General features: G+C 37.8%; 1 protein-coding gene across 4 annotated transcripts in view; it reads left to right on the forward strand.

The window, feature by feature from the left end:
* LOC103473459 (uncharacterized) overlaps nt 1–12,332 on the forward strand; it is a 49,733-nt gene that overhangs the window by 14,606 nt on the left and 22,795 nt on the right. For 3 of the 4 annotated variants that reach the window (XM_081613996.1, XM_081613995.1, XM_008423736.3), the window contains one exon: nt 2,207–2,281. In XM_081613996.1, the coding sequence (XP_081470122.1) occupies nt 2,207–2,281 (75 nt within the window). The remainder of the gene's footprint in view (nt 1–2,206; nt 2,282–12,332) is intronic. The other variant, XM_081613997.1, reaches the window with a different exon arrangement.

Genomic DNA, 12,332 nt, shown 5'->3' on the forward strand with positions numbered 1-12,332 from the left:
TTTATTAAAAAACAAAACAAAAATCTCTTTTCAAAGTTCAGACTCCACGAGGGAAAGTAATGTATGCTTAGCTTTACACTGAGGCTAAGGCTTGTTAACTCATGTATTATCTACTGGTATAGAAAAGTGGTTCTTTGAAGGCAAATTATACTTCATGAAAAAGTACACAATATAAGTACAGTGGAACACAATGTAAGTTTGTGTAGAAAGAGAAATACAACAAGGTAAAACATCTAGGTTTGTTTAGAAAAGCGATGAAGAAATACCACATTGAATACTAAGAGGAATGTGTAGCTATTTTTATGATGTCTCATATCAGCCATTCAAGCTTAAATTATCTGCATGTCAAAGAATTTATGTCACGTCAGACTACAGGAAATCTCTAGGGGGCTCAGTTGCATCCATTTGAAGCAGCTTCATGCATGCTGCAGCATGCAAGGTTTGATAGAAATCAACATTTAGCTGCCGTCATGTTGGTGGTTTCAGATGTTCCAAGCCTCTTAGTGTAAACCCTTTACTGTTCCCATCAAGACTTAATTAATCTGCTTCCTGCGTTGTAAGCGGCTTAGTAATTTCTCTCGCTTTATCGCACCAAAATAGTACATATATGATGTGGGAACATTCTTGGACAGGAAGCGATATGTAAATGGGTGTGGATCTATGAATCCATAGAAAGCTCTTAGTGGTACGGCTGAAATCAGATGTTTACATGCTCTTTATTTAAAAAGAAACACATTTTATGACTTACAACCTGACATTATGTCATTGTAAACCTTTTTTTTCTTAAGTCAGTTTGGATTTTCTAAATTATCTCTATTTGCTAGATGCCATACGTTTTAGAGAATTGTTTATAACTTTAATTAAAATCAGGGATTTACATATGCTAAGACTATTTGACCTCTAACTGTTTTGGAAAGCCCAGATGATGATGCAAAGGCTTTGCAGACTTCTAATTGGTTAATTCTGTCATCTCAAACTCCAGTCCTTGAGTCCTGCAACGTTTCCTGAAGATTTGATCAAACTGTTAATCATACTGCTCAGGAATGAAATTGTGTTCACAGAGAGATTTAAAAAAAAAAGCCATTACCCCAAAAATCAACAAAAGCGGCAGATCACAGTTTAGAACTTGACACCGTGATAAAGATGTTTAATTTTTAAGACATGTTCTGTGGTCTGATGATACTAGAAGTGAAGTGTTTGGCCATAATGACGCTTATTGCAAAGGGAGAAACGTGTAGACCTCGGGACACCATCTCGGTTGAGACGTATGGGAGTGACAGTATTATGCTGGGTGGGTGTTTTGTTGCAGGAGAGCCTGATGCAGTTTACAATATGGATTAGAATCACGAGCAAAGATCAGTGTGGACATTACAAACAACACCTAAAGGCATCAATTAGGATTCTCAAGCTTAGGCACATGTGTTTTCGAAATGGACAATGAACGACCAAATAAGTCTGAGAATGGCTGAAAGACGGGAAGGTGAATGTTTGGGGAAGGCCAAATCTCAATGTAATAGAAAAATTTGTAGAGAAAGCTGAAAATGTGTGCACGAGTCATACAGTTTAAAATGTAACTCTACTAAATAGACAACAAAACAGAAATTTATGTCGATTTCAGAATTTCGACTAAGTAAATAAATAATATTAAAAATGATCTCTTATTCTTCCAGGATTGAGTAAATAGAAATAGTACCAGCAATCCCAAATGACTCAAAACAGGGTTGTCAGCGTATTGTCAGACCATGAGAAATGAAAAGGGTTTTTCAAACATTGATTGTAAATATCTGGCTAAAACTGTATCCAGACAGAATATCCCACAATATTATGTCAACTTTAATGCAGAAACTGTACTTCCCAGGCATGTGACTGGCAGGTCCTTTGTCTCATTTTGCCCATTCTAGTATCAGAACTCCACAGTAGCTTGTATGCATGCAAACTTGACTTTCACCTTCTAAGCATTAATTCATGCCCTAAGTGACACTGCGATTCGTGGTTTATATAACCGAGGGAGCTTGTTGGAGGGGGTGTAGTTCATTAAAAACTGATCAGGGATGATTTCAGGAAGACTGGCGTACTCTCAGAGATCCTTGTGCCAGAAATGCTGCTCAGTGAGGCAACTTGATATATCAGAGGGGTCACACAAATGGACATGCAGCAACACATGCCCCTGGTACCCCTGATATGTCATCTGTGTGCTTTTCAACAGAAGACATTCCTACAGGACGGGGCAGGACATTGAGAACTGTGGGACCTGCAGAGACTGCGCCTGCATCATCTACAGGTACGTTTGACCTAAGCATGTGTGAATTTCCTCAGCTTTATCATTGCCTTTCCTTCTTCTTCTAAATGCTGAGAGCACAGAGTTTCTCTCAGTGCACATTTATGTGTGCATCATGCTGTCATTTTGAATCACATCAGATCTAGAGGTTGTTTTATGGCTTGGCAGGATTGTTGTTCTGCACCGTGTGACAGCACAGCTGGGTGCAGCTCTCAAAAGAATGGCCCCTCGTCACCAGAACATTGCTACATCTATACATTGTAACATATAACCGACATCCTCATGGCTTAAATTTAATTAGATGAACAGCAATTGCATATTTTTTCCACATACACACCCACACACACAAAGTGTGCCTTTCTATCTTCACAGGAACTTTGACTTCCATTCATTTTTCATTAATTTCTGTAGCGTAACCCTTACATGTATGTTACCTAATTATTTCTGCCTAAATCCTAACCCCAAAACATCACTACTTCTTATGGGGCCCAGGCTTTGGATCCCATAACAAACAATGGGTCCTAGTGTTTGTCATAAAAATGGACCTTAAACTGTATCAAATATACGCACATACACATTCTGACACTGTTGTATAAATAATTCCGTTCCCAAGCTTTAAACAGCACTTTGCACAAGGCCGTAAAAAGGGCAAATGAAAACTGTGAAAAGCTGTGAAACTGAAAACTTTTAGATGTGAGCAGTTGAAAGGGGAAAAAAAAGAGAATCTGACAGAATAATTAGATATTTCAACAGGAGAGTGGCAAAACGTATTGGTACAGAAATCTCCTAAGTAGAACATCACAGCAAAGCTAATTCATTTCAGTAACTCAGTTCAAAGATTGAAACCTTTTTCATGCACACGCTATACAAAGAGAGACGTCCTTTGTGAGCAGGACTCTCTGTACCTGCACACATTGCCAAAAAATACCAAGCACCCCTTTAAAGACCTATTGTCTGCAATAAAAATACTTTTATCTGTCTTGATACGGTTTTATTCTGAGACATAATGTGTAATGCATGTTGTAAATCTATATGATCAAATTGTTTCTTTTTTTTTTAAATTGTAATTATATTCCTTCTTAAATATTTGCACTTATTGAGATGCAACAGCAAAGCACTTCTCTGCTTATTAAAACTATGATGTAAACAGCTTTGAGGTGTTGGTTATCTCATAAATCTGAAAGGCATAACTCAATTATCAAGGCAACACTCATCATCAGTCTTTGTAATGGTGCACTGCTGTTGAGAGAAATTGCAAGTACACACTTTAGACTGTGTGCTCAGATACTCACAAATTTATTATTCATTATTATGCAGAGCTCAGAAGGCTTTCCCAATTGCTACAAAATATCTTCAAACTCAAAAAGAAAACACAAAAACAAAAACGCAATTGTTAGCTGAAGTTTGGTTATAGTACACCACATAAATGATTCAAAGTACTATATTAGTCTTTTTATGCTCTGCAATTTATTTTCACTAAATCTCCTCAAGTAAGACATGACGAAAGGAAGAGTGGCAGAAGACGAGAAAGAAGGTGACTGAGAATAAGAGTGAAAAAGTGGGAAATATATAAATGGCTAAAAGGATTTGGGAGAAAAAAGATCAGAAGTTTTGAAAGGGAATGAGACAAAAGGAGAGCCTCATAAGGGAGCGATTTATTGAGAATTTAAATGCAAATTCATGTTGATATGTCTGAATATTACTTTTTTGGAAGGTAAGCAGGTAAGCTTATACTTTACCCACATTTTTTTCCTCTCTCAAGAGGCTTTTTCATTCTTAAACCGCACTCTGAACCTTTTAAGTCAGATTCTTTTGTGGTCAAAAAGCAGTATTATCTCTCAATCATGTGTCAACCCTTTTCACTTGTGTTTTGAGTGAAGGGTTTTCCTGTTTTGAGAGAGAAAAACTATATATTCTTCCTCCACACCCTCCCAGGGATTTGAGTTCATTTTAGTAAAAAATAAATAAAAAAAGACAGAATCAGACAGCTGGAGAGAAATATCTGGAGATAAGGTGTAGCCTGGTAAGAATGACTGATGGTAAAGCCTGAGAATCTGACAAGGCAGATTCTATCAATTAAAAGGCTCTTTGAAATCTAACTTCCAGGAGAAACAGCAAAGCTTTAGGCACTATTTGCTGCAAATCGGTGCTTGTTGAAGTGCTGGCTTGAACTGTTTCATGTTTTTGTTATTTTACAACTTTAAATTGCAAGGTGCTTTTATTTTACAGACCAACATATAGTAATGTATAATTACACAACTATGTGTGTTGCAGTTCCAGTAGAGTGTTTGTGAACTCTTGCCAAAGATTCTGGATTGAATTTGGGTCTGGCCTTCAGAGGACTGTAACACATGAATATGCACAGATCTAGACCACTCCATTCTAGCTCTGGCTGTGATTAAAGTGGTTGTCTTAACTCGGAAGTCCATTGTTTCTTTCAGGGCCATGTATCTTATTTTTCCTGTTGAAGACCACCATCTCCATATCATGCTGCTCCCAACACCGTGCTTTGTTGTGAGGAAGGTGCCCTGTTAGTTTATATGTCAAGTTCAGTTACATGTCCCTTTTAGGAACAAGCCCCCTTTTCCGTGTTTTTATCCTGTGTGGTTTGTGGCAAGTTGCAAACAGGACTTCTTATGGATTTCATTCAACAATCTCATGCTTTCCGTCACTCTTCATGAATGCACTATTAAATGTACTCAGTGTTTCCTCCTATAGATGATACTACTGGCTCATAGATGATGTGGTATGTTGTGTTTTGTCTTCCAAACGAAGCAACTAAAAAGCCGTTAACTCCGTTTGCTGTAAATATTCTCTAACACAGAGCGAACTTGTGGACCAGAGAGTGTCTACTTTGTCTTTTCAAATTCCCATTTGAATTGAAGACAGGTGTTCACATTGAGCTACATTCTTCTGGAGGTTTCTTCCTGTTACAGGAGAGTTGTCCCTTTATACTATCATGCATGCCAAGAGATTGCTGCAACATTAATGATCCGGTGCCATTGGTTTGGTTCCTTAAAAGATTGATTTGCAAGTTGATATTTTGAACTGAATCTGATTACATTGTGTTAGATCAAACTCAAAAGTATCAGATTTATTTCCGTCTGTATGATTGTAATGATTTGGTTCAACATTTCGGTATATAAATTTGATCAGTTTGCATTTTAAAGTGCATTGAGAAGACATTTGTAAGTTGGTGCTATTTAATTGAACATAATTAGATATATTTGTCCTAGGGACACATTTACGAGCTGTGGATCTCTGCAGCTCCTCCAGAGTTGTCACGAGCCTCTCGGCTTCTTGTCTGAATAAGACTCTCCTTTTCCCACTGGTCAGGTGAGGTGAATAACTATCTCTATGGAATTAAAATAAAAAAAGCACGTGAATATTTTTGCAAAACACTGTTCATTGATTCATTTGTATTTTGTACGTACCATATTTTATAAAAGTGGTTTTAGTTTTTGAGTAAATTTTATTTATATGAGTTAACATAAAGTGAAAATGGCCATAAGATTTTACTAATTGAGCCACTTGACAGTTCTAATAACTAACACGCAGTTAAAGAATATACAGCTCCTTTGTTTCTTTTTTCTCCCTTTCTTTGCTTTATAAAATGGGTGAAGCCAGAACAACTCATTTGATTTTAATTTGCAGCTCTCTTTTGAGAAGTCTCTGAATTGTGCATATGCATACATGTTGGTTCAGTTTCTCTACACACATAGCTTCAGCAGGCATATAATTTAAGAGAAAAAAAAAGTGCCTTGCTTGAATATCAATTTTTCAACATGGAATATACGATATAAGGAATGGGTGTTTTGTGGCCATATATCACACAGCGTTGGCCACATTTGCATTAAGCAAAATTTGATTTGGGGTCCCTCTTCCTGTGAAGAACATCAGCACCACTAACAGCGTTTAAATGCATTTTTGGCGGAATCTGGAGGAGGTGTCCAACGGTGTTAACATGAGTACAATCTGATTTATTGTGAAATCAAATTGTACTTATGTAAACTCAACAATGAAACAACAAATTGTTTTTAATAAAACTTTTAAACAATTTAAAATCCTGCATTTTTCTTGTGCTGAGACTGTCGTATCACCTTTAATATAACATTGTCATTGTTAATATACAAGCATAACAATTTGTTTTACTTCTATTGTGAACTTATCAGGCTTTGGGAAAAAAGAGACTTTAAAAGTTTATATGAATATATCTTGCAAATCCTTCCTGCTGCCTTAGCAGCTGTTCTTTAACTTGCCCTCTAAAGCCCCCTCCCTGTAGACTAGATTTTCTTGTACAGAAGGTAATAAACACATAAACTGAAGGAGTCCGCTTCAAATTATAAAATTTTCCTTCCACTTTCATATTTGTTATATCCAAGGCTGTTGGTTTTTACAAATCACAGTACTGATTTTACCAGTACAGGCGTTACTAGATTTAAAGCCACTCGTGATAATTTCAGCAAATTGATTTTATTTAAATTAAAATGTATTCATGTTAAGCAGTAGTGCATAGGAGGTAAAGACATTGAGTGCAAGCCTTTGGTTTTCATTTATTACTTTGTGAGAAGGAAAATGTTTCCAACAATTACATAAGAAAACTGTAGGAAAAAACAAATTATGTCCTTACTTATTCTAAAGGATTTGAAGAGGCCAAGAGAAAGGTGCATACTAACTCGGTGCTAAAGTAGACGATATCCGGAATCACCTCAAAGAAGCAATTATTGCTGCCCATTACATTAAGGACGGTTAAAACATCAATAGTACAAAAGATTATTCACAATTGGAAACCGTTCGAAACAGGTCCATTAGCGGTGCAGCGGGCGCCCCGAACATCGAGCCTATTAGTCCTCGACGCAGCCCTCTGCGGTTCGATTCCTGACCTTGAGACCTTTGCTCCATGTCTTCCCTCCTTCTCTCTTCCCCCCCTATTTCCTGTCTGATTACTGCAAAAATAAAGGCCACTAGAGTCACAATAAGCTTTAACAAAAGAAACCCAAAGTTTGACTGTGCACTGATGAGAAAAACTGCAAAGAAACCCAACAATTCACGCTCAGAATCAGTCGGCCTAGTTTAAAATCCAACTGTTAACATTTATCAAAATGGAAAAAGACTAAAGCTGAAATCCTAAATGAACTCCAAAATATATGGAACCATGGATAGTCATTATTAGGACTGTCAGTGTTAATGTATTAATGCATGCGATTAATCAGAAAAGTTTAACAAGGTAATATTGCACAATGAAGATTAAATGACTTAAAAGCCTTTCTGTTTAAAAAACACAGCAATGGACTTTTAAATAAAACCGAGTTACTATGTAGCCCACTTATTGCAGCAGTGAATTCACTAGCAAGGACCACACCACAAACGTATGCATTTAAAGATTTATTGATAAATGCATTAGGGAGGAAGGGGAGAGGGAGGAAGGGATGAAGGGATGAAAGGATGGAGGGATGGACGATCTTGATTTGGTCATCTGGGAGAATGACAGAGGGCTTGGGGTGTGAACACTCTGAGTGGGGGTATGTCTTCGGGAGGCTGTTCCTCTTATTTATTCCCGAGCCAACATAGGAGCCCCCAGACGAAACCTACAGCAAAAAGAAAAAACAATGCACAGTTATGAATAAAGAAGTGTTAAATGAAAGAGGTAAAGGGTAAGGGAGGGTGGGTTTGAGGAAACACAACAGACTGAATTGAGTGGATATGCAGAGTATAAATAGGCTGCTTGAAGAGTTAGAGGTGTGGTTTGGGTGTGACCCTGCTCCCGAAATTAAGTTAACACGTTAACTTCCACTTATCCTTCCAACAAAGCACAACCAATAGATAGTTAGCATTTCTAAATTATGTTTGACACAAAATGACTTATTTTAAAACGTTCTCAACATGGAAACTGGGAAAGTGAGATGCTTGAGATTGTAAAGCATTTTTTGAAATTGTGCATTTTTATATTTCAAGCTTACAAAGTTAAACGTAGCAATTTATCGTGATTAATCCGATTACGCTTTTTAATTGACTGACGGCACTAGTCATCGTACACGGCGACATGTTTGACAAAACTTACTTTGTTGTTAAGCAGTGTAGAGTCAGATACGAGGCCAATAATTATACCAGCTCAACTGCGTCTCAAACCAGGTTATGAACATAACGACGATCTCAAATATGGCAGCATTTCTAATGCAGGATAACTGCAAAAGGCTGAAATGCTTCACAGCAATCTTAAGAGAGGTGTGCTGAAACAAGTCTGTTTAGAAGAGTGGCCCGAAACTCCCTCACATCACTCTGAGAGACTGATAAATCAAATGTCTGCTTCATTCAGTAAAGAAAGCGCCTTTTTCCTCTTAAATATAAAATCCAAATGTTGAATATTAAATATGAACTGATGCTGTGCCTCTGTGGGTTTGCACACAGAGCTTTGTTCTCTATTACTCAGGACATTTTTCTGGGCAAAGCTTATGTAAAAATGCAAATGACACGTTAGGCATGCAAATGCAGATACCAGCGAGAGTGTAACACTTTGTACCTAAACAGAACGTATAAATAAGTGTTTTATTTGGTATCAAGTTCTGATGCTAAAGGAGGAATAATACATAATGTATCCAGTGTTATTTAACCAGCACCAGTAGCAAATTAGCTGCATATTAATATGTGAATCACATTTTGAGTCCATGCAGGGATGTGAAGTAATGAGGGGAATGATGATTTGTACTCCCTGCTATATTTTTTCCCACTTACAGCAAACGTAGCGTATGGAACAAAGTGGGGAGGTCTAACAAGGGGCTGTTGTGTTTAATCCCCGTGGAGTGTGCAGAGACAGGAGCCTAATCAGATCTGTACTCTGCCGCTTTATCTGTGCAACTGCTCCGTCTATAGCTCAATCATGCATTTTGCCGGCGGAGTTCGATGGGTCGCCACTCCGAGATGGATTAATGGCTCTCTTGACCATACGGTTTCAGCTAAGCTTCAAGTCCAGTAAGAGTTCCCCTCCACGCCTCCCCTTCAAATGCTATCCATCATCGTCTTCAGTGAGCAGCAGATAATTGAGGAAAAGAAAGAAAGGAAAAAAAAGGCTGCTGAGGAAGCATTCTTCCCTCATTCCTGCTTGCTGACTGTTATCTGTGGCCTCATTTCCTGCTAATGCTGTTTTCTCTTTATTCTTTATTCCTCTTTGCATTGGTGATACCTTTATGTACAGCGTGTCAGGTGCATTGATGCAGTGCAGGTGGGTGATTGCTCCTGGAGTCTCTAACACCTTTAGAATGAAAGCTTTAGATAGATACAGTTGGAGAGATTTAAGATAACACTTTGGGGCAATACTTACAGTTCTTCACAAACTAATTATGAGCGCTTCATAGCTCTTATCTTTACTGACATGTCATCGCATTTCCGACCGCAGCGTAAGGTGGCAACGCTGCAAACTGGGTATAAGAACAGACATTGGACTCAGAGCTATAGCTTTCTGCGCCTGTACCACACATCTCTAATATCATCTGGAGTCTCCCACTCTGTCCTTTTGTAACTCTAGAGCTGTGAAATATTCATTCACATTAAAAATGAATTGCTGTGGCTTTAAAAGATTTTAAAAAGTAATAATGTTGTTGAAGATGAACTACAGACATGCCTTTTTAGGCTCTGCATGGATGAAGGATCACTCTTTGACATTTCTCGATAGATTGCAATCATTAAGCAGGAATCTCTGGAGGGTTACACAGACACTGTAAAACCGTCTTTCAGACGGTATTTAAGATTCGCATTCTACGTCATCAAGCGCCATCACAAAGCATCTTGTGCAAAAGAAAAGTAGAATGGACCACATGTACTGTTCAGACTTTTACACTATCACACTCTCCAGTACTAAATATGCTGCACAGTTATCCAGCCATCCATCCATCTGGCCGGCCGGACGGACGGACCCAGTTGTAATCCAGGCAAACATAATTAGAACAAGACAGTGGAATATTTGCAAAACGGAAGGAAAATAATTCGTATTTACAAAACTTTCAAAAGTGCAAACATGTCTTCGTGTTATTCTGCGTTCAGCCCCACTCAGTCAACACTTTTTAAAAAACATTTTTTTCCACACACGTTGCTACATGTGTTCTCAGTATGAGAGATTGCTTCAAAGTCAAACATATAACGTACCACCGTCACGACAAGCTCATCCAGGATGAATGAATGCTGTAGAAAAACTTTTAACCAACTTGAATCCCACACTCACGTTGACTGCAATGTTTGATTTGATTCATTTGTAATATGTGTGTAGCTGATTTGGATTCTGTCAGTATAATTGGATTGAATTAGCTTCTTTTGGTAAAGTGCCTTGAGACGACATCTGTTGTACATTGAACTACATCAACAAATAGAACTGAATAGAGAAACCTTTTGCTGCAATTATAGCTGCAAATATTTTAAAGTGTGTCTCTACCAGCTTTGAAAATCTGACTGATATTGTTTTCTCGGGCTTCTTTTAGAAAGAAGCCCCTAAAAAGCAACTTTCAACTTTTACGCATTCACACAACAGTACAGAGAAGATGAATGCATTTTCCAAGGACATATAAAATGCGCTGTAGGACACTGGAATTGAACACTCAACCTTTGGGTGTTTACTTTGAATGTGTGTCGTTCAGAGTGTTGCAAAATTTACATTAGAACGTCCTCAGTTTCTTGAAACCATAAATGAAATACAAAGAAGACCAAAGTTTATGTTTAGAGATATTGGCAGACAACTTTTTCTGCAAAATTTAGAAGACATGTTTCTGCACTGTGGTGCACTGAGACCGTGATGCAGCGATGTCTTCCTTTGTGACACAGAGGGGAGCTGCAGTGTAGATTTTAGTGAAAAACCAGCATGTATTCCTCAACTGCTCTTAGAAGTCTGATGGGGATTGAGCTACAAAATGTATTCATAGAGGTGGAAGGACATGTTCTACAAGGTTCTGAGAAAGAAAAGGAGTTAGATTTGTGCTGCTCCAAATGAGAAACTGTCTTAATGTTATCAAGATGAAATTACTGAACAATTATAATATTTGTTTCTTTTGGGGTTGGGGTTCAATTAGTGAAGTATATTCCTGTTGACAGTGGGATGATCTGTTTTCTGGTTATTGCCTGATTCAAACTTTCTTGAATCCTCCACAAGTAGACCGCCCATGTTCTGCACCTCAGTCTCTGGTGTCTTCTTTTAGCCGTTAGAAAATGTTTGCTTTTTATTCTGAGTGATGGATGATTCTGCTCTGACAAAATGTGTGAACGTGCTACAGAATAAATTAAAGTAGAACTGCTGAAATGTCTTTCGTTTTCTCTTAAGTGGTTTTTAATTTATCTTAACGGTTAAAAAGACTTACCTTACAATCGGAAGCATCATTGCTATATGCTGTACGACAGACGGTTTTTGCTTTTACTTTTTTCTTTGCACTTCAATATTTTAGGTCATAAAACAAACAAAAAGATGTTGATGATTCCACTGACTTTTGGAAAAGTATCCTCTCGAATCAAAAGACAAAAGTAGACAATTTTGGAAAGTGACACCGTCAGGTGTAAAACTAACATTTTATATAAAGAAAGTCACACCCACAGTCTAATGTATGGTGGTGAAAGTGTGGTGATCTGGGGCTGTTTGTTTAGCCGCTTCAGAACTTGGACAACTTCCCCTAATTAATGAAACTTTGAATTATGCTCTCCAGCAAAACATCCTTAAGAATACATGACCATTAGTCTGTAACCTTAAAGTCAGGGATATGTGTGCTGTACACCAGGACAACGATCCAAAACATCCCAGCAAATCCACCTCTGAACGTCTCAAAAAACAAGGTTTTGTTGCCCCGTCCAAGACCAGACTTGAATCCAAACAAGAGGCTATGATCTTAATCAGGATGTTTATACTCAAAAAGTCCTTTGAGGATAAATTAAAACAATTCAGCAAAGAAGAGAATTAAGTACCCCCAAATTGGTATAAAACACCAACTAGTAAACAAAAGCTTGATGGCTTTTGTTGCCACCAAACAACCAGTTATTAGATTTACAGTGTTCTTTCTTTTCACATTTGACCAGGTTGTTTGGA

The sequence above is a fragment of the Poecilia reticulata genome, chromosome 12 (genome assembly GCF_904066995.2).
Source record: "Poecilia reticulata chromosome 12, P_reticulata-male-v2, whole genome shotgun sequence".
In the NCBI taxonomy this organism is placed as follows: domain Eukaryota; kingdom Metazoa; phylum Chordata; class Actinopteri; order Cyprinodontiformes; family Poeciliidae; genus Poecilia; species Poecilia reticulata.